Source organism: Chiloscyllium plagiosum, chromosome 3 (genome assembly GCF_004010195.1).
Source record: "Chiloscyllium plagiosum isolate BGI_BamShark_2017 chromosome 3, ASM401019v2, whole genome shotgun sequence".
NCBI classification, from domain to species: Eukaryota; Metazoa; Chordata; class Chondrichthyes; order Orectolobiformes; family Hemiscylliidae; genus Chiloscyllium; species Chiloscyllium plagiosum.
Window position 1 is genome coordinate 50,413,904 of NC_057712.1, and position 23,336 is coordinate 50,437,239.

The following is a 23,336-nucleotide window of genomic DNA, read 5'->3' on the forward strand; positions in this document are numbered from 1 at the left end:
CAGCTCTGATCTCCAGCATCTGCAGTCCTCACTTTCTCCTTTCCAAATACATGTACATCCTGTCCCTCAGGATTCCCTCCAACAACTTGCCCACCACCGAGGTCAGGCTCACCGATCTATAGTTCCCTGGCTTGCCTTTACTGCCCTTCTTAAAAAGTGGCACCACGTTTGCCAACCCCCCAGTCTTCCAGCACCTCACCTGTGATTATCGATGATACAAATATCTCAGCAAGAGGCCCAGCAATCACTTCTCTAACTTCCCACAGAGTTCTCGGGTACACCTGATCAGGTCCTGGGGATTTATCCACCTTTAACCATTTCAAGACATCCAGCACTTCCTCCTCTGTAATCTGGACATTTTGCAAGATATCACTATCTATTTCCTTACAGTTTATATCTTCCATATTCTTTTCCACAGTAAATACTGATGCAAAATATTCATTTAGTATCTCCCCCATTTTCTGTGGCTCCACACAAAGGCCACCTTGCTGATCTTTGAGGGGTCCTATTCTCTCCCTAGTTACCCTTTTGTCCATAATATATTTGTAAAAACCCTTTGGAGTCTCCTTGATTCGCTGAAAGGTTCCGTGAATTAAAAGCAACACTTAAGCAATTTTCTTCTAGTAAGCCAATCTGCTTTACCAGGACTACATTCCTGTAAAAAGCTTTTCTTTGTTAACTTGGAACTATTTGGAGAGATGGTGTAACAAGACAGAGATGAGGATGAATTGTCACGCCAACTCAACAAGCTTCACTACAGCTTCACTACATTTTGCAACAAGAAATCAATCTAAGCTCCTGTCTGATGGGCTCAATGTTCCTGTGACAGTATTCCTCAGTCTGTAACTTGCTGCTCAAGCCAGGGGACCAACTCTGGTTCAACGAAGAGCACGGGAGGGGATGCCAGAAACAGCTCCAGGCAGCAAATGATAGAGAGGGCCAAGATTTCACAACCAACCCTTTAGATCTAAGATCTATAACCTACCATATCAATGGTGGTGGACAAATAAACAACCAGCAGAACAGTGAGTATCCCCATCCTCAGTGGTAAGGTAGGTTGACACACCAATGCAAAAGATAAAGTTAAAACATTGAAACAAATTTCAGGCAGAAGTGCCAAAAATCATAGTATTTATATGGTTAATCAAGTTCAGTTTCTTGTCATGGTAACTCCCAGGATATTGGTAGTGAGGGATTCAGCAATGTTAATACCATTGAATGTCAAAGAGAGATGTTTAGATTCTTTCTTGTTGAAGATGGCCCGTGCCCAATATTGGTGCCTAACATTGGTATGGCACGAATGTTACTTGTCACTTTTCAGACCAAGTCTGTATATTGTCCAGATCTTTTAGAAATTAGGGTATGGACTACTGCAGTTTCTGAGGAGACATGGATGGTGCTGAATATTGTGCAATCATTGCAAATATTGCCACTCTGACCTTGTGATGGAGAGAAGGTAATTGATGAAGCAGCTGAAAATGGTTGGGCTAAGGACACTACCCTGAAAAACTCATGCAAAGATGCCCTAAAGCTGAGATGACTACTTTCAGCAACCACAGCATTTTAACTGGTTATATTTCCAATCTGGGATATTTTGCCTCTGATTCCCATTGATTCTAGTTATCTGGGTAGGTTGAAGCAGTTCATGATTTCACATCAGTTTAATACAGCCATGGTATCAACGGTATTCCCTCTGACCTCAGTTTAGTCCAAGGCTGCAATGAGGTCAGGAGTTGAGTGGCCCTGGCAGAAGTCAAATTTGGCGTCAGTAAGCAGGTGCTGCTTGATAGCATTTTTGATGACACCTTTCATCAATTTTGTCCAGATTGTGGCAGGGGCATGAAAAATAAAGTATTTGCTTAGGAAGTTGAAGCAAGTTGAAGTGTACTGCCTGAAAGGATGGTGGATGCTGATGTAGTAATAACTTTCAAAGAGAATTTGGATAATTCATAGAATCAAAGAATGATTACAACATAGAAGGAGGCCAATCAGTCCAACACATGCAACTCTTCCCCATGCCCCTACATATGTGAAAAACACAGTCCTCATGTCTCCTTTGCCAATTAACTCAAATCTCATTACTCTGTTAATCCTTCAAAATTCAGGACAGATCATTCTTAACTACACCATCCAAACTCCTCATTATTTTGAATAGCCCAATCAAAGCCTTCTCTTTTCCAATGAAAGCAGACTCACCTTCTCCAATCAACCTAACTGAGATGCCTCATCCCTGGACCATTATCATGTATCTGTACTGCACCCTCTGTAATGCCTTCACAGTCCACCTAACTTAACATATTTGAAATTGAAACATTTGCTGTATGATGGATAGAACAATCAAATATCACTTGCAAAAAACCATCATCTACATAATGAACTGAATAGAATTAATCAGTGTTGCTTCCGTCTAGCACTTTATTTGTGAATACACATTTAGTACTTAAATGTGTCTTCCATTTTTAATGTGCACATTCTGTGCTATGTCTTCTGACAGGAAATGTTGGAAAAGAAAATAAGCAGGAAGTTAGTGTAATAGCTCAAAGGCAGCCCTCCATTGCATTGAATTTCAGTTATGCGAATTCTCACATATAAATCCGTTAGAAAGTTGAGACTGAGATCTAAATATACTGCAGATTCTTTCCACAGATTTTTAGCACCAACAGACTTTTTTAAGCTCAACGTCTACTGGAGCAATTCAATGCTACTCAATCTCCTTATGTGCCTTCATTTACCTCTGCTCCAAATACTTGTCCAAACTGTGCTTCAAAGATGGGATCTCTGTCTCAGCTACAGGTTTCTCCTACCATCCCTCCTCACTGTCTTCATGATCAATTTTATGTTGACGTTCCATCGTAAATGAATAACCAAACTGAATAAATGATTGCTTCCTAATCAATTCATGAACACTCATCACAATTCTGAAAACCTCTATGAATTTCCTTTTACCCTTTTCAACTCCAATGGAAATAGTCTAAGTAGCTCAGGTTTCTCCTGATAGCTACTGTTTCACATTCTTCCCATAGCCTTGCAAATTTACAAGGAACATTTCTGACTTTACTGCCCTTACTATAATGTCCAAATTTTACAGATAGTGTCCCACCTATAGCCCGATTAAAGTTTTGATGTAAACCTATTGTGAAGATTGTGTCGATCTATTTTTGTATTTTTATTTTAAAAGCTGTGCCTTGAAATGAGAAAGAAATGTTTTAAAATTACTGTTTTTCAAGATTGCTGCATGTTTTGAAAAGCAAGTAATGTGACGCTCATCCCAGACATCATGTAAATAGCTGTTGAACAAGCAGTATACCTGCACATCATTTCTATCTAAATATCTATTGAATGCCTCAAATGCTTCCACCAGGCAGTGCATTCCATAGCCTAACTGCTCTCTGTTTGAAAAGACTCTTCTCACATCATGCTTGCTTCATTTGCACATTACTTTAAATTTGTTCTTTTTTTGTGAGCTAGAACATCTCCCTATCTACTCTATCCAGTCCACTTATGATTTTGAAAAGCTCTATCAAATATCCTCTCAGTCTTCTTTTCTGCAAGAAGAACAGTCCCAATTTATTTAATGCATACTCATAACTGAAGTTTCTCATTCCTGGAATCATTCTTGTAAGTTGCTTCTGCATTCTCCAATGCATTCACATCCTTCCTGTAATGTGATGCCCATAATTGTTCACAATACTCCAGCTGTGGTTTAACAAGTGTTTTTATAACCTCCCTTGCTAAAATACTCCATGTAGGCTGCACTTTTTAGCATAAGTCCTCCTCACATCAAATGACTGTATGCATGAACTATACATTTCATATGGCTGGATTAATTATCTACCTAGACAGGAAAACATTTGCAGAAGTGTGGGAGAAGTTCAGTTAAGAGTAATTAGAACATTGCCAGTTTTATTTAATCCATGGTAGACCACTTCAGACTTGGAAGAATTCACAATCTTCTTTACAAAGACAGAATCATGAACCAAAAGTAGGCTAAATTGATGTAATAGCTCAAGATCCCTTCTTGACATTTTTTTGGCTATCTCTACGTTTACCCCATAAACTTTTATAATGATTAAGTTAGGTGATGATTCATTGTGAATTCCAGTCAAGTTCCATTGGTGCCCATAGTCTTCTTATGTCACAGACTTCCAGTTGAGGAGATGGCCAGGTCCTTCTCAATCTCCATCAATATCAGCGTGTCGACTGCTTTGCCTTTGATTTTCTTCCCCCTGCAGTTCCTCCCAATCCCACAGGGAAACTGTTGGCCCTCATTGACAACTGAACAGCAACAGGACTAAGAATGGATTCTTAATAATATGGGGAATTCACCTTATCCCTTCAGACTATATAATGTGCTTATGTGTAAATCTTCACTATGTGCCTTAACTACCTTGTTTTTTTTTTAACTGAGGGAATGACAGGCAGCGTCATTGCAAACTTATTTTGGCACCATTTTTATACTCAGCAAAATAAAACTATTGTCATCAAAAGTAGTTTAATATCATAGTTCTGCTTGTTTTATTTTGAAGAAGAAGAGCTGATTCAGGTTGACTTATAGCATTCATGAAGAGAAATCAAAGTTAACGTTTCGGGACCAGTAGCCTTTTCTCAGAAAGATTCGCAGCAACTGCAGTTCTTTAGGTTTTTATTTTGACTTGTGGCATTGTTTGGAATTCATGTCACAGTGTACAAAACATGGAGACGAACAAAGTCCTTTCAATAAAAATAATGTACTGTGGATGCTGAAGATTTGATACATAACAGAACGTGCTGGAAAAACCCAACAGGTCTGGTAGCATGTGTGGAGAGAGAAACAGAGTTAACATTTTGAGTCCAGTGTGACTCTTCTTCAGAACTGGTGCATTCATACAGCAGGTTAGTTTTGATGAAAGGGGTAACAGGAAGTGAGTGTATTGTCTGTGAATAAGAGTTTTAAAGGAGATGTCTTTTGTACTCTGTTTCTCTCTCCATAGATGCTGCCAGACCTGCTGATTTTCTCCAACAATTTGTGTTTATAATTCAGGTCTAGTCTAGTTCATACTTGGTGTTAAGATCGGTAAATCTCATGTATAACAACTTGTGATTGTTTTCTTACAGGGGCCTAAAGGAAACAAAGGATTGCAAGGCCACCCTGGTTTGAAGGTAGAGTGGAGCTGTGAAGCTATCTATTTGCAGTTATCTTGCTGACTTTAAACCTCACTGTTTTGCAATTATTAATTAATGATAATTTAATCACTTTTCCAAAGGGTGAAATGGGAGAACCAGGACTTCCTGGACTTATTGGAAAGCCAGGTTTGGAGGTACTTCTGTCAAATTTCCTTTCTGATTGTTCTGTATAATTGTTTTGTTTGATTTTGTGTCACATTCCAAGTGAATGGAGCAGCATGTTTACAATTCCACTGTGCCTTTTTTATTCATTTGTGGGAGTATGGACATTGCTGGCTGGTCATTATTTATTACCCATCCGTAGGTATCCTTGAGAAGGTAGAGTTGAACTACCATCTTGAACCATTGCTGTCTGCATGCTGTCGCTTGACCCACAATGCCCATAGGGACAAAATTCCAGCATTTTGACCTAGCAACAATGAAAGAATAGTGATATATTTCCAAGTCAGGATAGTGAGTAGCATGTATGCAGGTGGTGGTATTCCCATATATTTGCTGCCCTTGTGCTTCTGGATGGAAGTAGCTGTCAGTTTGGAAGGTGCTGTCTGCTACTCCAAACACATTGCTCTGGTCTGGAGTCACATGTACACCAGGCCAGGTGGCGGAAATGGATATTTGCTGATGTGGTGCCAGTCCAGTAGGTTGTTTTGTCCCGGATAGTGTCAAGCTTCTTCAGTGTTGTTGGAGCTACACTGATCCAGAAAAATGAATGGTATTCCATCACACTGCTGACTTGTGCCCTGCAGATGTTAGACAGGTTTTGGTGAATCAGGAAGTGAATTACTTGCCACAGTATTCATAGCCTCTGACCTACTCTTGTAGCCACTGTGTTTATATCATGAGTCCAGTTGAGTTTATGGTCAATGATAACCCCAAGGATGTTGGTAGTGGATGATTCAGTGATGATAATACCATTAAATGTAAAGGGGTGGTTGTTAGATTGTTTCTTACCGGAGATGATGGTCAATGCCTGGCATTTATGTGGCGCAAATATTATTTGCTACTTGTTCGCCAAGCCAGGATATTTGTCCAGATCTTGTTGCATTTGAAAATGGACCGCTTCAGTATCTGAGGAGTCACAAGTGGTACTGAACATTGTGAAAACATTGGCAAACATCTCTACTTCTGACCTTATGACGGAGGGAAGGTCATTGATGAAGATTGTTGGGCCAAGGACTCTACCCTGAGGAACTCTGGAAGACATGTTCTGGAGCTGAAATGACTGACCTAAATCATATGGTCAGAAGTAAAGATGATTAGACCCATCTTCCTATGCGCCAGGCAAGATGCCAGGCAAGAGCTTGCTTCCTGGTACCCATTGTTTCTAGTTTTGCCACGGTTCTTTGATGCTACACTAGGTCAAATGCAGCCCTTGATGTCGAGGATTGTCACTGTCACTTCACTTCTGGAATTCAGTTCTTTCATTCATGTGTGAAGCTATGCTGTCATGGCAGAAACAAAATTGGGTGTCTGAGTAGGCTATTACTGATCAAGTGCTGCTTGATAGCAGTGTTGATGTCATCTTTTATCAGTTTACTGGTGATCATGAGTAGACTTATGGGGCAGTAATTAGAAGGTGTGGATTTGTCTTGTTTTTTTATGTAGAGGACATACCTGTGCAATTTTCCACATTGTTGGGTGTATGCCATATTGTCACTATACTGGAAGCTTGGCTATGGAAGTGTCAAGTTCTGGAGCACAACTCTTCAATACTTCAAACCCCTCTGCTAACTAAAACTAACACCGCAGAAAAAGCTCGCCTCGCCTCATAATCCGCCAAAAGTGTGAGTGAAAGAAAACCTCCTATTTCCACTGTTTAAAGAAAAAATAACAATTTATTTACCTATCTCTAACAGTGAATGCTAAACAAAAACTAATAACAACCCAAGCACCCTTTTTCTTAACTAATCACTATCTGATCCCAACTCTATAAACATGCTGCTCCAATAACAATTATTAAATATGAACTTAATCTCTCAAAGTCCCTATAGTCTCTTATGCTGTCTTCCTTGTGATTTTCCAAATCTGCTGCTTTCTTTTGTCCATCTGAATCTGCTGTTTCATTCCATCCTTCCAATTCTGCTGTCTTCTCCTTAGATCCCCATGTTGATTTTTCTTTTTTTATTGTGAGTGTCTTTGTATAAAATATCTTCTGAGAGATTTCTTTGAGAACATTGACATGTTTATTTCTTCCTATGGCAATTGGCTATGACTAATTTTCAAAATGTCCTTTTTAAATTCTCAAGGCTCATAATCTCTCATTGGTCCAATGTTGTCAATACAATCAAGTTCAAAATCAGTTGGTTTTTGATATCCTGGGCACAATTTAAATTAGCTCGTTAAATTCAACTCCAGTTGCCTTAACATCAAAACATAACCCCAAGTTGATTGTTAGATATTATCAATTCTCAGCACTCTCTGTACCTAACAGCTAATCACAGACACATGTGCTGTCACAATCTCTCAACTCAGAAAAGGCATTTGTCTCTTAAAGTGACCATATACGCTTTCGACTTCAAACAGTACTGTTCCCAGAAAATTGTCAGGGCTCATAGCTGTTTCTCTATTCACTGCCTCCAAGTGTTTCTTCATATCATGTGGATTGAATTGAATTGGCTGTGGACTGGTATCTATGATGCTGAGGATCACTGGAGGAGGCCAAGATGGATCATCCACTCAGCACTTCTGGCTGAAGATCATTGTGAATGCCTCAGCCTTAACCTTTGCACTAAAGTCTTGGGCTCTTCCACTATTGAGGATGGAGATATTTGTGGACAACTACATGTGACAGGACTGCTCAGTTTATAAATGCTCCATTGGTTGTGGGATCACTTAGCCCTGTCTATCACTGGTTGCTTGCACTGTTTAGCATGCAAGTAGTCCTGTATGGTAGTTTCACCAGGTTGACATCTTATTTTTAGATATGCCTGGTATTGCTCCTGACATGCCATCCTGCACTGTCCATTAAATCAAGGTTGATTCCTTGACTTGATGGTAAGGGTTAAGTTGGGTGATAAGTGATAAATTGGGTCATGAGGTTGCAAATTGTGCTGTTCTACTGCTGTTCTTAACCATAGCACCTCATGGATACCCAGTCTGGAGTTGTTCAATCTATTCAAAGGCTGTCCTATTGAGCGCAGTGATAGTGTCATTTGGAGGGTAGTATTAATATCCAGATAGGACTTCATGAATGTAAAGGATTGTGTGGTGGTCACTCATGGACAGATGCATCTGCAGTAGTAGATTGGTAAGGATGTGGTCAAGTATCTTTTTCCCTCTTGTTGATTCCCTCATCACCTGCTGCAGACCCACTCTAGCAGTTATATCCTTTAGGACCTGACCAGTTCATTCAGTGGTGCTGCTGCTTGAAATTCCCCACCCAGTGTACATTTTGCACCCTTTCCACCCTCAGTACCTACTCCAAACATTGTTCAACATGGAGGAGTATTGATTCATCAGCCAAAAGAGTACGGTACATGATAACCAGCAGGAGGTTTCCTTGTGCATGTTTAACCTGAAGCCATGAGACTTCATGGGGTCCAGAGTAAATGTTCAGGACTCCTGATTCTACACCACTATGGTGTCACCTCTGCTGGGTCTGTCCTGCCAGTGGCACAGAAAATATTGAAGGATGGTGATGGTGGTGACAGTGAAGTATGATTCCATGAGTACTATGTCTAGGTCTTTACTTGACTAGTCTGTGATACAATTCACCCAGCTTTGGCATTAGCCCCTCAGATGTTAACAAGGAGGACTTTAAGTGTCAACAGTGCTGTTTCTGGTGTTGTCTTTTCTGGTGCATGGGTCAAACCAGGTGATCCATCTGGTTTCAATTCTTTGTTGAGACTTTGTAGCATTTAATACAATTGAATACCTTGCTAGGCCATTTCAGAGGGCAGTTGAGAATCAACCACATTACAGCCCAAACAGATTATCATTGTATTTCTAACATTGCAATATGGCTATTGGTTCTTGACAAGGAGTCACAGATCAGCCCAAGAGCACTGTACAACTGAAAGGACATGAAGTAATCTTGTTTGTCTACTGTTGCACACACCTGATGTATTTAAGACCATAAGATGTAGAAGCAGAAGCAGGAGTTTGGTCCATCATTCATTGAGATCATGGCTGATCAAATAATCCTCAACTCCACCTTTCTGCCTTTTCCCAATATTCTTGATTCTCCTACTGATTAAAAATCCATCTATTTCAGCCTTGAATATACTTAATGGTTCAAACTTAACAGCCCTCTCGAGTAAAGAATCCCACAGATTTACTATCCTCTGAGAGAATAAAATCTTTCTCATTTCTGTCTTAAATCTGTGACCCCTTATTCTGCGATTGTGCCCTCTGATCCTTGGTTGTTACATAAGGGGAAACAACCTCTTCACATTTATCATGTCCAAACCCCTGAGACATTTGGATGTTGCAATAAGATCAGCTCTCAATCTTCTATTACTTAATTATATTTAAACCCCTGAAAACAATTCCTCACTTGAAATGAACAGCACTGAACTGAAGCTGAATTATAAAGTTATTATGGTACCAAAGGAGGGCCTTGGATACATTATGTTGATGCCAGCTTTGTAGAACTCTCCAGTCAGTCTTAATCCCCTACTCTCTAACTGTAATCCTAAAACTTTATTTCCCTTAAGTGACCACTGAATTTGTTTGGAATTTTTTTGTTGTCTGTACTTCCACTATCTCCATGATAAGTGGGTTCCAATCATCTTTACATCTTCAATGGAGAGAAGGCAAGCTAACATTTTGAGTCCAGATAACTCTTCATTGGTTATCTATGTTCAAAACATTAGCTTGCTCGCTCTACATGGATGATACCTAACCCACTGTGATCTCCAGCATTTGTTGTTTTCAGTACAGATTCCAGCATCTGCAGTAATTTGCTCCTTCATCCTTACATCTTCTTCATCCCGCCCCCCCCCAACCCCCGTCTTGGTCCAAAACCTTAAATCTGTGTCCCCTTCTCTTTGTACAATGAACTAATGGGAATCTGTTTCCCCTGTCTACTTGATCGAAACCTGTCATAATCTTGCTGATGTTTGCTTTATTTCCTCTCAAAATCCCTAACATCTCCAACCTAATCTTACAGCTAAAGTCCTCCAACACTGGAATCATTCTGATAAATCTCCTCTGTACCCTCCCAAGGGCTCTCAGATCCTTTCTCATGTGCGGTGACTATAACTGGATGTCATACCAGTTTTATTCTTTACATGAAACTTTACCTCACCACAAGATCTCAATTCCGTTTGTCTATTCCTTGCTCCATCATGCCTTTTTCAGGCTACCTCTTAAATGTACCTATGCAATTCATCTCACATAATTGCTGTGGCAGCAAGTTCCACATTTTCACCATTTAATTTGAGAATAGGTTCCTTTCCATCCTCTTCCTGCATTGTGGATGGACATGTTTTTCCGTTGGTCCATGATTACTCTGGAAGTCATACTGCAGTCTTTATAACCAGATTAAACCATCACTGACTTGTCACTCTTAAGTGAAGATTGTTGTGTTATACCTGGATGAAGCAACTAGCAATTCTGCACATGAGAAGAAAAAGCTAAAATTTCTCATTCAATTTGCAATAAAGTGAAGTCACTAAAATCAACACAGAATTGATTTTAAGACAAATGCAAGAAAGTAAGCTCATTTAGCTATCCATTTAAGGGTTTCTCAGGAGCAGTTACTATAATTCCTCTTTGGAAACAAATGGCTATTTAGACCCTTGAGCCCATCCTGCTATTCAGTGCAATTGCAGCTTATCACCTTAGTACCTAGCTCTCCCAGAGGCTTACCCCTCACTACCATTCAAAGGACCGGTGTGGGAACTTAATGATTATGAATGGAACCGTATTCCAGGGAAAGAGTTCAGATCCCAGCATGCCAGTGAGAAAATCTAAGTTACCTTATTGAATTGTGTAAAACTTGAAGTTTTAAGACCTGAATATTAGCTGTAAGATAGGCAGTTGAACTTCACAAGGGTGACACTTTCAAGGGGGTAAACCATCCTAGGTCTATGGAACAGTAAACAATGACACAGATTATTGTCCATGGTGCTGAATCTATGGGCCAGGGTTTGATGTTCACATGAAAAAGGAGCGATTGTGGAAAAGATTCACCAGATTGAATCCATAATCCCTGTTCCTAAAACAAGCCCACGATATCGGAAAAATGAAGGAAAAAAATTGAATTCAGAAATTAACTTTTAAATGAGGTTGTAGGTGACTTAAGTACATTTCAGTCCATCTGTCTTACCTTCTGCCCCTCTGTCCCTGTTTCCTTGGATTAAGCCATGTACTTCCATTAGGTTGGTCCATTGTGGGCGGCACGGTGGCACAGTGGTTAGCACTGCTGCCTCACAGCGCCTGAGATTCGGGTTCAATTCCCGCCTCAGGCGACTGACTGTATGGAGTTTGCACATTCTCCCCGTGTCTGCGTGGGTTTCCTCCGGGTGCTCCGGTTTCCTCCCACAGTCCAAAAGATGTGCAGGGTCAGGTGAATTGGCCATGCTAAATTGCCCGTAGTGTTAGGTAAGGGGTAAATGTAGGGGTATGGGTGGGTTTCGCTTCGGCGGGTCGGTGTGGACTTGTTGGGCCGAAGGGCCTGTTTCCACACTGTAATGTAATCTAATCTAATCTAATCTACTCTAATCTAATCTAATCTAATCCATATTTATAAGGCAGATACTGCAGTGGTTTTGCCATTGCCTTCTGCAAAATGGCTGAGAAGTAGACTCTGCCAGTCATATCTTCTTCAATCAGATGTAGTGAAAGGATTAAAGACCTCAGAACAATCTACTTGACCACAATATGAACATCCTTTCTATGGCCAACAATTCTGAGTGTGAGACTCATAGATGAAGCTTCTGGTGTTAAGGTAGGGATGCTATCTACTGCACTACAAGACTTCCTCACACAAGTATTTATACTGAGTTCAAAAAAAATCTAGAGCTGAAAGGTTGTTAAATTATAGAAAAAAAATTCACTTAATGAAATCTATGAAAGAAAGGGCTTCCTGTCCTGATCCAGTATTGTCTATATTTGACTTAAGTGTAGCTGGCTGAGTGATTTCTCCAGTGACTTAGCAAGTCAATTGATCATATTGAATTTAGGATGCCTGAGAATCAGTGATAACATCAGCGAGGCCAACATCCTGGCACTGTGCAAGATAGAATTTAGTGACAATTTGATCTTCTGTCCCATTATCATACCAACGTTAGCTATCCAGCTCTAATCTGAAATTCCCCCTCAGACACTTCATTGTAACAATGGGTTGAATTTGATCATTCCATCCTTAAGTACTAGAGGTCAGCCTTGTATGAGTTATGCCACTTGTCTCCAAGGCTCTCAGACTCAAAGATAGCTGAGAATACCCAAGGTGCAGGCTGACATGGAACATAACATAATTCTTTCATCGACACTGATAATCAATAGGTTAGTTTGTAAAATGAAAATATGACAGGTACAAGTGGGAGAAGCTATGATGATGGAAGATTTATGACTCTGCCACTTTGGCAAAAAAAACATTGAGGACTGCATTATTATTGCAGGAGTGTAGACATTCACCATTCATGTCAGTGATATTATGTTAATGCAGAGTGTAGGGTCCAGCCTGCATATGACAGATCTAATATCTGAAGGCAGACAAGAAAGGACTGAAACTAGATGGCTGCATTCTATTGACAGAGCTTTGATGCTTCCCATTATCATTCCCTTTAGCAAAGTTTCAAGTGTTATACTTTCAAACATTCTTGTCTTTCAGGGTCGACCTGGATTACCAGGTCCTGTGGGTCCCAAAGGATTAAAAGGAGAAATAGTAAGTATGTTTGAACATTCTTAAATTAATGTTGAAAATGTATGAGAATTAATGATCCTGTGCTGATCCCATATTATCACACTATATTCACCATCCCTCATTTCTGGATAGATGAAAGAATTGCCCCAAATCTGCTAATCACAAATCTGCTTAAACTGGACCTGAAGAAGTGGGCAAAGCTTTGAATGATTCAGTCTTTGCCATGGCAAAACTCAGAAAAATAAGAGGTAAAAACAATGACTGCAGATGGTGGAAACCAGATTCTGAATTAGAGTGGTGCTGGAAAAGCACAGCAGTTCAGGCACCTGCTCCTCGGATGCTGCCAGAATCATAGGATTATAGTGTTACACAGTACACAAGAGGCCTTTTGGCCCATAGCGTCTGTCCCACCAAAGATATATTTCACCTGCACTAGCCCAAGTTTGCTGCACTAGGCCCATAGCCCTGAAGGTTATGACACTTCAGATGCTCATCCAAGTAACTGTTAAAGGCCGTGAAGTTTCCTGCCTCAATTATCCTCCAAGGTACTGCATTACAGACCTCACCACCATCTGGGTGAAAATAATTTTCCTCAAATCCCCTCTAAACCACCTGCCTTTCACTTCAAAATTATACCCCTTTGTTGTTGATCTCCCAACTAAGGGGCACAGCTATTTTCTACTTACTCAATCCATCCGCCTCATGATCTTATACACTCCTATCAGGTCCCCGTCAACCTTCTCTGCTTCAAAGAAAACAACCCAAGCTTATCCAGCTGAAATACCTGTGCCAGGCAGCATTTCTAATTTATACAGTGAGCCTTGTTTTCAACACTCAAGGATTTTTTTTAATGGTAAGCTTGTAATTGGAAGTTTTCTAAGGGTTAATCTTGCTTCAAGAAGTAATTCTTTCAAGATATGTCAGTTTAGGATTTCCCTCCTCCATGAGTTTCATGTGCATTCACTATACTTGAGCCTCTCTCACAGTCTTAAATGGGAAGGATTTTCTACTTTGTAATTATTGTGACAGTACTGCTCTAAGGAGGTTTGGCAGACTCTAACAGATCCAATGTACAGGTGCACAATCCTTTATCCGAAATGCTTAGGACTAGCTGGGTTTCAGAATGCAGAATTTTTCAACTTTCAGAATAGGTGACAGTTTGATGTGAAATTTTTAAAACTCTGACTGGAGGAGCAGACACACTGAGTAAAACGGGCCTTGAGACAGAATTGAGACACGTTAGTGCTGGGCCACACACCCCCACCACGCCCACGTCGCATCTGAGTGACATGCATCGAGTGGTTGTGGACTTGGGTTAACTTTTTGCATGCCAAACAACTTTGTTTATGAGAAAAAAACTTCACACAAAACCTTTGGACTTTGGAGCTTTTTGGATTTCGGGATTTCGGATAATGGGTTGTTTACTTGTACTGGGTTGTCACTTTCTGATTATGATCAAATATTGATCGATGATGATCTTTCTTTCTCTTTTATTGTTTCTTAGGGAACAACAGGAGAACCAGGCCAATCAGGAATACAGGGTGAAAAGGGTGACAAGGTTTTTATTTCTTTTCATTCTGTTATTATCTTTAGAAATACTGGTGTTATCATCATGTTTATGTCCTAAGCCAAGCCATTGACAACCCATTTTACGTCTTGTACAATTTTCCTAGCGATCATGGAAAAAAGAAATAGTTGAAGTGAAAAAGGATTTATGAACAGGATTAACAATAATCCTAACATGTTCTATAAATACATTAAAAGGAAGAGGTTAACCAGGGAAATGGTTAGGCCCATTAGGGACCAAGGGGGCAATCTATGTGTGAAGCTGCAGGATATTGGAAGGGTGTTAAATAAATATTTTTCTTTAGTCTTTACTCTGGAAAAGGAGAACGTGAGTACAAAATTCAGGAAAAGAGACTGTGAGGAAATTGCACCATTTGACATGGAATGGGGATAATGGAGGCTCTGTCAGGCTTGTGAACAGACAAACCCCCAGCCAGATGAATTGCATTCCAAGCTGCTGTGGGCTCAAAGCAGGAAATTGTGGGGGCTCTAAACACAAAATTTTAATTCATCTCTGGCCATGGGGTAAGTACCAGAAGACTGGAGATTGGCTAATGTGGTTCTACATTTTGAGAAGGATGGTAGAGAAGAACTATGAAATTACAGATTGGTGAGTCTCACATCGGTGGCAGGGAAACTGTTGGCGAAAATTCTGAAGGAGCGAATCAATACCCACTTGGAAAAACATGGGTTAATTAGGAACAGTCAGCATGGCTTTGTCAGAGGGAGGTCATGCCTAACAAATTTGTTAGAGTCTTTTTTTGAAAATGTGATCAAGTGAGTGGATGAGGGAAATTGAGTTGATATAGATCATATGAATTTTAGCGAAGCATTTGACAAGGTCCCACATAGGAGACTGATTGAGAAGGTTAAAGCACATGGAATTAAGGGAAACTTGGTGAGCTGGATCAGAAACTGGCTTAGTAATAGGACACAAAGGGTAATGGTAGAAGGCTGTCCGAGTGACTGGAGGTTGGGTTCCAATGGTGTACCACAAGGATCAGTATTGTGATCTTTATTGTTTGTTATACATGTAAATGATAGCAATAAAAATGGAGGTAATGTTAAACAGTTTTGCAGATGACACCAAGGTTGGTAGAATGGTTTATAGCAAAGAAGATGTTTGTAGGTTTCAGCAAGATATAGATGGCTTCGTCAGATGGGCAGACCATTGGCAGATGGTATTTAACCCTGATAAATGCTAAGTGATGCACTTTGGAAGAAGAAACAAGATGAGGAAGTATTTAATGAATAGCAGGACACTGGGTAGCTCAAAGTAACAGAGGAATCTGGGGTAATTATTCACAGATCCCCAAAGTCAGCAGCACGGCTCACTGGTTAGCACTGTTGCATCACAGCGCCAGAGACTTGGGTTCAATTCCCGCCTCAGGCAACTGTTTGTGTGGAGTTCGCACTTTCTCCTCGTGTCTGCGTGGGTTTCCTCTGGGTGCTCCGGTTTCCTCCCACAGTCCAAAAATGTGCAGGTTAGGTGAATTGGCCTCGCTAAATTGCCCGTAGTGTTAGGTGAAGGGGTAAATGTAGGGGAATGGGGGGGTTGCGCTTAGGCAGGTTGGTGTGGACTTGTTGGGCCGAAGGGTATGTTTCCACACTGTAAGTAATCTAATCTAATCTAATCTTAAGAAGATATATGAGTCACTTGCTTTCATCAGTCGTGGCATAGAGTATAAGAGCCAGGAGATAATATAGGAGTTGTACAGCATGTTAGTCTGGCCACATCCGGAGTACTGTGTGCAGTTCTGGTCACCTCACTACAGGAATGATGAGATAGGGGGTACAGAGGAGGTACAGCAGGATGTTGCCTGAGGGAGAGATGGAGAAAGTTACCTATAAGGAAAGACTAGATAGATTTGGATTGTTTTCTTCAGAGCAGAGAACATTGAGGAGGGACATGATTGAGGTATATAGGATTATGAGGGGTATGGACAGGATGAATAGAGAGCAGCTATTCTCCTTGGCTGAGGGGTCAATCACAAGAGGGCATAGTTTAAGGAGAAAAGGCAGGTAATTCAGAAGATATTAGGGAAAATAACATTTTCACTCAATGGGTGATGAGAACCTAGAATACACTGGAAAGTAGTGAAAGCTGGAAACTTTACAACCTTTAGAGAATAATTGGATGAGCACTTCAAATATGAAACAATTCAAAGGTGTGACAAGTGCAGGAAATTGGAATTAATGTTTTTTTTATTGGTAGTTATGTAGGTACAGACTCAATGGACCAAAGGGCCTTGTCTGCACTGTGCGATTCTATGAATCTTTGAATCTAAATGACTATTGCAAATGTAAGCAGAAAATCCAGGGGAGAGGGATTAATTCGATTTTTTTAAAGCACTGTAAGGATAAAATGGAACACTGGGCATCCCAATGTGCTGTAAGATTGAATGATTTAATGAAGATTGATGAAGATTAAGACCAACTGTAAATTGAAGTGCCAGCCATGGCTCAGGGAGTAGCACTTTTGTCTCTGAGACAGCAGGTGTTGGGTTCAAGACCAACTCTAGAACATGTGGACAGAATCTAGGCTGATACTCCAGCACAATACGAAGAACTGCTGCACTGTTGGATGTGCTGTTTCTTAAATGTGAGTCTCCTGTCTCAGTAGAGTGTAATTGATCTCCTGGCATTCTGTTCAAGGTGAACAAGGGAATTATCTCTGACCTCCTTGTCAATGTTGATCTTTTCATTGAATCCCTATAGTGTTGAAGCCGGACATTCAACCCATTGAATCCACACCGACCTCTGATGAGCATCCCACACAGACTCACCTGATCCCCATAACCTTGTATTTCCCACAGCTAATCCATCCAACCTGCAAGTCCCTGGCACTATGGGTGATTTAGCATGGCCAATCTACCTAACCTGCACATCTTTGGAATGTGGGAGGAAACCCATGCAGACACGGGGAGAGTGTGCAAACGCCACACAGACAGTCACCTGAGGGTGGAATCGAACTCAGGTCCCTGACATTGTGAGGTAGCAGTGCCACGTAACATAGCAAATAAAATACATTGTCTGGGAACTTCATTTTAGATAAAGATATTGGGGAGGTTACAGAAAAGATTCCTGAGAGTGTTTCTAGGGATGAGGAATTTCAGTTGTAAAGACAACTGTGACTGCCATCCTTGGGGAAGAGAAGCTTGAGAGGAGATTTATTTGAGGTGTTCAGAATCATGGAGGCTGTGGACAGAGCAGAGAGGAATAAGCTGTTCCCTTTGATGTACAGCTTGAGAACACCCACTGAAGTTCAATGGCAAAAAAAAGCAACAATGACATGAGGAAAAACCAGTGGTGAGGATCTGGAATGAGCATGTGGTGGAAACTCAATCGAGACATTCAAAAGTTGTTTGAGGAGCAAGGATCTGTCGAGCTATACTGAAAAAGCAGGGGATTGGGAATAAGATGATTTGCATTTTTAGCGAACCAGCACATGGGCCAGTTAGCCTTCTCCTGTCCTGTATCCATTCTGTGATCCTATAAAGTAATCAGGTTATTTATCGGTAACTGTTACCATATTGCGAGAATGTCTACACCCCAGAATCTGTTAAGTGCCTTCGACAAGGCAGTGAAAGGCAGGATGGTAAAACCCACATTATCCAGTATATTTCAGAATTGGGTGGAGCTAATAAATCAGAAATGTTGGTTAAACCAATGGTTAATAATTCAGCTATTTGGGAGACTGATTGCAGATTGTTCTTTTGCAATCCCTACAGAATGTTAACATCAATCGAGTAAACACCTGGTTATCTGGTACCTAACCATCTGGAATTTTCATGCAACTGGCAAAACTATCCTTGAAGAATCATGAAATTGGTTGCCTGTGTTAACTTTGTAAATCCAGTGAGAAATATTTCCAGAAATGAGTTTGATGGATGGCTGGATGTTGATAAAGATGATCCTATTAAAATGACATTAAATATAGAAGACATTATAGGCAGTGGTTGGAACCTAAAGTTCAAGAAAAGTGATGATGGCGGAGAAGCAGGCTAAGAGAGTTTCATGATGGACTGCTGCCGAAAGATTGGAAAATGCCCTGAAACTTTACTCCACAAGCTTTAATGCAATTTAATTTCCTGCAGTCCCAATATTTGCATATATTATGGACCAGACTAAACCCCCTCAAAGTATATGAAGAAGATAGTCTAGACCGAAACATTTATTTATTTTAACGGCAAGTGCCAGGCATGGTGTTCCAGATGTACTTCAATTGGTCAAACTACCAATCTTGAAGCAAACCACACTTTATTCATATAAGATAGTTAAAATACAGGCAAAATAAAAAGAAAAGAATTGGCCTGACTCTTACTCTATTGAAATGCTTAATATAATAAGATATACATATATTAATTGCAATAATTAATTGTTCCAGTATAAAAACATCCCATAAACACACCGTTAGCAAAGGCAAATTCAGTAAAATAAATTATCTCATATGCAGCAGGAAGAGAACCAGCAGCAACAAATGAAAAATTAAAACTAAAAATCCGGTTTCTGTGGAAGCTTGATCCCACTTGTTAAGGCTGGTTCTATTGTTCCAACTTTTAAGAAAAAAACTTCAAGGCCTCACAAGCTGTTTATTGGCTTTGAAGCAGACTGCTCTGGACCTCTGTCTTAATCTTTCTTCATAAAAAGGTCAGCACAACATACACCGCTTAAAGCCATAGTATTTTCACACCTCCCCCTTAAAAAGGACCATCAATATGCAAAGGCATCTTCATTTTTAAAAAACCTTTAACATTACATTATTAGTACACAACAATGAACATACATTACGTTGACTGTAAGCATGCAAACATTCATAACTATAGTCCATTTGAATCGAGAGTCTGGTGCTGGAAAAGCACAGCAGATCAGGCAGCATCCGAGGAGCAGGAGAATTAACGTTTCAGGCATAAGCTCTTCATCAGGCTCATACAGTCCATTTGAGTCAGTTTCTTTCCTGCCATTGATTGCCTCCACCTTCCTTCATCAATGTTGCAACAATGTGTCAGGAATTGCATTCTCATGTCCTGCCACGTGTCCAATTTTGAAATTGAAGGCTGCAATAATAAGCTCCATCTAAACTGTCTGGATGTTTTATCCTAAACTTGTCCAGAAACTGTAAGGAATTATGATCAGTACATTCAGTTGTCTCAGACACATTACCAGCAATATAATTTTTTTAAATTTATTAACTTGTGGGATGTAGGTGTCGCTGGCTGGCCAGCATTTATTGCCCATCCCTCATTGTCCTTCAGAAAGTGATAATGATCTGCCTTCTTGCTGCAATTCCCCTCCTGTAGTTTGATCTACAATGCCAGTAGGCAGAGAATTCCAGGATTTTGAGCCAGTGACAGTGAAAGAACAATGCTATATTTCCAGTTCAGAATGGTGAATGACTTGGAGGGGAACTTGAAGGTGGTGATGTTCTTATGTATCTACTGCACTTGCCCTTCTAGATTGAAATGGCCATGGGTTTGAAAAGTGTTGTCTGAGGATCTTTGGTGAATTTCTGCAGTGCATTTTGTAGACAGTACACACTGCTGCTACTGAGTGTTGGTGGTGGAGGGAGTGGATGCTTGTGAATGTGGTGCCAATCAAGCCCCTCTGTCCTGGATAGTGTCAAGCTTTGAGTGTCATTGGGGCTGCAGTCATGCAGGCAAGTGGGGAACATTCTATCACACTCCTGACTTTGCCTTGTAAGTAGTGAATGGGCTTTGGGAAGTCAGGAGGTGAGTTACTTTCTGCAATATTCCTAGCCTCTGACCTGCTGTTGTAGCCACTGTGTTTATGTGGTGAGTCCAGTTGAGTTTTTGGTCAATGATATGTCAAAAGTGGGGAATTCTGTGATGGAAACACCATTGAATGACAAGTGGCGGTGGTTAGATCATCTCTTTTCATGATGGTCATAGCCTGGCATTTGTGTTGCGCAAATGTTACTTGTCACTTGTAAGCCCAAGCCTGGATATTGACCAGCTCTTGTTGCATTTGAATATGGACTGTTTCAGTATCTGAGGAGTCATGAACAGTACTGAACACTGTACAATCATCAGCGAATATCCCCACTTAAAACCTTATGATGGAGGGAAGATCATTGATGCAGCAGCTGAAGATGGTTGAGCCTAGGATAGTACCCTGAAGAACTCCTGCAGAGATATCCTGGAGCTGAGATGACTGACCTCCAACAACCACAATCATTTTCCTATGTTTCGGGTATAACTCTAACCACCAGAAAGTTTGCCCCAGTACTCATTGATTCCAGTTTTGCTAGAGCTCCCTGATGTCACACTCAGTTGAATGCAGCCTTGATGTCAAAAGCTGTCACTCTTACCTTACCTCTGGAATTGAACTCTTTTGTCCATGTTTGAACCAAGGGTGCAATGAGGCTGGGCGTTGAGTGGCCCTGGTGGAACCCAAACTGGGTATCACTGAGCAGGTTAGGGCTGAACAGATGCTGCTTGATAGCCCTGTTGATGACACCTTCCATCACTTTACTGATGATTGAGAGTAGACTGATGGAGTGGTAATTGGCTGGGTTGGATTTGCCATGCTTTTATGTATAGGACATACCTGCGAAATTTTCCACATTGTTGGGTAAATACTAGTGTTGTAAATGTACTAGAACAGCTTGGCTAGGAGAGCGGCAAGTTCTGGAGCAAAGGTCTTCAACACTTTTGCCGGAATGTTAACAGGACACATAGCCTTCACAGTGTCAAGTGTCTCCAACCATTTCTTGATCTCACATGGAATGAATCGAATTGGCTGAAGACTGGTATCTGTAATGCTGGGGATCACTGGAGGAGGCCAAGATGGATCATCCACTTCGCACTTCTGACTGAAGGTTGCTGTCAAAAACTCAGTCTTACCTTTTGCACTGATGTGCTGGCTTCTTCCATGATTTAGGATGGAGATATTTGGAGCCTTCTCCAAACAGTTGTTTAATCGTCCAACACTATTCATCACTGGATGTGGCAGGACTGTAGAGCTGAGATCTGATCCATTGTTTACGGGGTCACTTAGCTCTGTCTTTGCTTATCACGTGCTGCTTATGCTGTTTGGCATGCAAGTTTGGTGTCCTGTTTGGTGTCTTCATCAGGTTGACATCTCATCTTCAGGTATGTCTGGTGCTGCTCCAGGCATTCCCTCTTGCACTGTCCATTGAACCAGGGTTGAACCCCTTGATGGTTGAGTGGGATTATGTCAGGCCACGAGTTACAGATTATACTGGAGTACAATTCTGCTCTGTTGATGGCCCACAGTGCCTCACGGATGCCCAGTCTTAACTTGCTGGATCTGACTGAAGTCTGTCCCATTTAACACGGTGATAGTGCCACACAGCATTATGGAGCTTATTCTCAATGTTATGGTGGGACTACATTTCCACAAGGACTGTGCAGTGGTTTCTCTTACCAACACTGTCATGGACAGATGCATCTGCAGTTGGCATATTGGTAAAGATGAGGTCAAGTATGTTTTACCCTCTTGTTGGTTTCCTCACCACCTGCCGCAGACCCAGTCTAGCAGTTACGTCCTTTAAGATCCGACCAGCTCGATCTGTAGTACTGCTGCTAAGACACACATGGTGGTGGACATTGAAATCTCCCACCTACAGGACATTTTGTGCCCACCTCTAAGTGCTTCCTCTAAGTGTTGTTCAACATGGAGGAATACCGATTTATCAGCTGAGGTAGGATTCAATTAAAACTCTTGTAAAAGCTTCCACAAATGCAAGAATGGGTATTAAGGGCACTGGTTTATCATTGCCTGAGGTTTTCCAATTACCTGACACATATAATGTCAAGCAATATTCAATCACTTCCTTATGTCATCTAGACCAACAAAAATGTTCTTGTATTTTGGCTTGAGCTTTACTTATTCCCAAATTACCTCCTACTGTTAATTCATGTGCTACCTAAAACACCTCATTTCTACAACCCACTGGTAATGCCACTTGATGAACTTCTGCCCATTTCTCATCCACTTGAATATGTGATACTCTCCATTTCCTCATCAAGACAACATCTTTAAGATTGTAACATTCTGGGATACACTCAGATTCTTCTTCCGTGTATACTTTTTAATACAACTGCTTTAGTTTTTCATGTTTCTGTTGTAATTAAGCTAATTCCTCTGAACAAAAAATATCCACTTTGTCTTCCATCTGTTCTTGTTGTTTTTCTCAACCATTTGATCAAACATAGTTTCTGATAATTGAACTTCAACTTTCTTAAATTTACTCTTTGATTACTCCTTCTATTTTCATCTGTGGCTTTGTGACCTTGTTACCACACAATCAGGAAACATCCTAGAATATATTTACCTGATTTTCCACTGACCTTTCAACCATACACCCACATGATCCACTTATATCTTTACCAAGGGTAAGCTGTATTTTAGGCACCGAGGATTTCTGTATTATTCCTACCACCACTTCACATTTCACCAGACTCTCCAACCTCACTTTATGTAATAGAACACTGCTCTTCTCACCATGAATTCCACATATTACAACTTTTTCTGGCAGTAGTCCTTCCAAATTACATATCTCCTCATCTCTCACCATCAAAAATTGACTTCCTCCCGTATCTCATAAAATTTTAATTTCTTTATCTGCTCCTCCTGGTATATAAACCTTACCTATGCAAGTCAGTTCTTTAAAGAGATCTGGCACTTTTCAAACAACCCCTGATTAATTTGCACATTTTTGCAGCTTTTTTAGCTCCCACAGTGGTTTCCTTTATCACTTCATCAAAACTCCTGTCTTATTTTGTTTTCCCACATTTGTCTTTTTAGTGCTTTT

The 23,336-nt window shown here is 40.6% G+C and overlaps 1 protein-coding gene across 2 annotated transcripts in view; it reads left to right on the plus strand.

Moving 5' to 3' along the window:
* The window catches only part of LOC122543221 (collagen alpha-1(XIX) chain), a 412,403-nt gene that overhangs the window by 286,073 nt on the left and 102,994 nt on the right, over positions 1-23,336 (plus strand). For both annotated transcript variants that reach the window (XM_043681707.1, XM_043681699.1), the window contains exons 23-26: positions 5,095-5,139; positions 5,244-5,297; positions 12,941-12,994; positions 14,478-14,531. In XM_043681707.1, the coding sequence (XP_043537642.1) occupies positions 5,095-5,139; positions 5,244-5,297; positions 12,941-12,994; positions 14,478-14,531 (207 nt within the window). The remainder of the gene's footprint in view (positions 1-5,094; positions 5,140-5,243; positions 5,298-12,940; positions 12,995-14,477; positions 14,532-23,336) is intronic.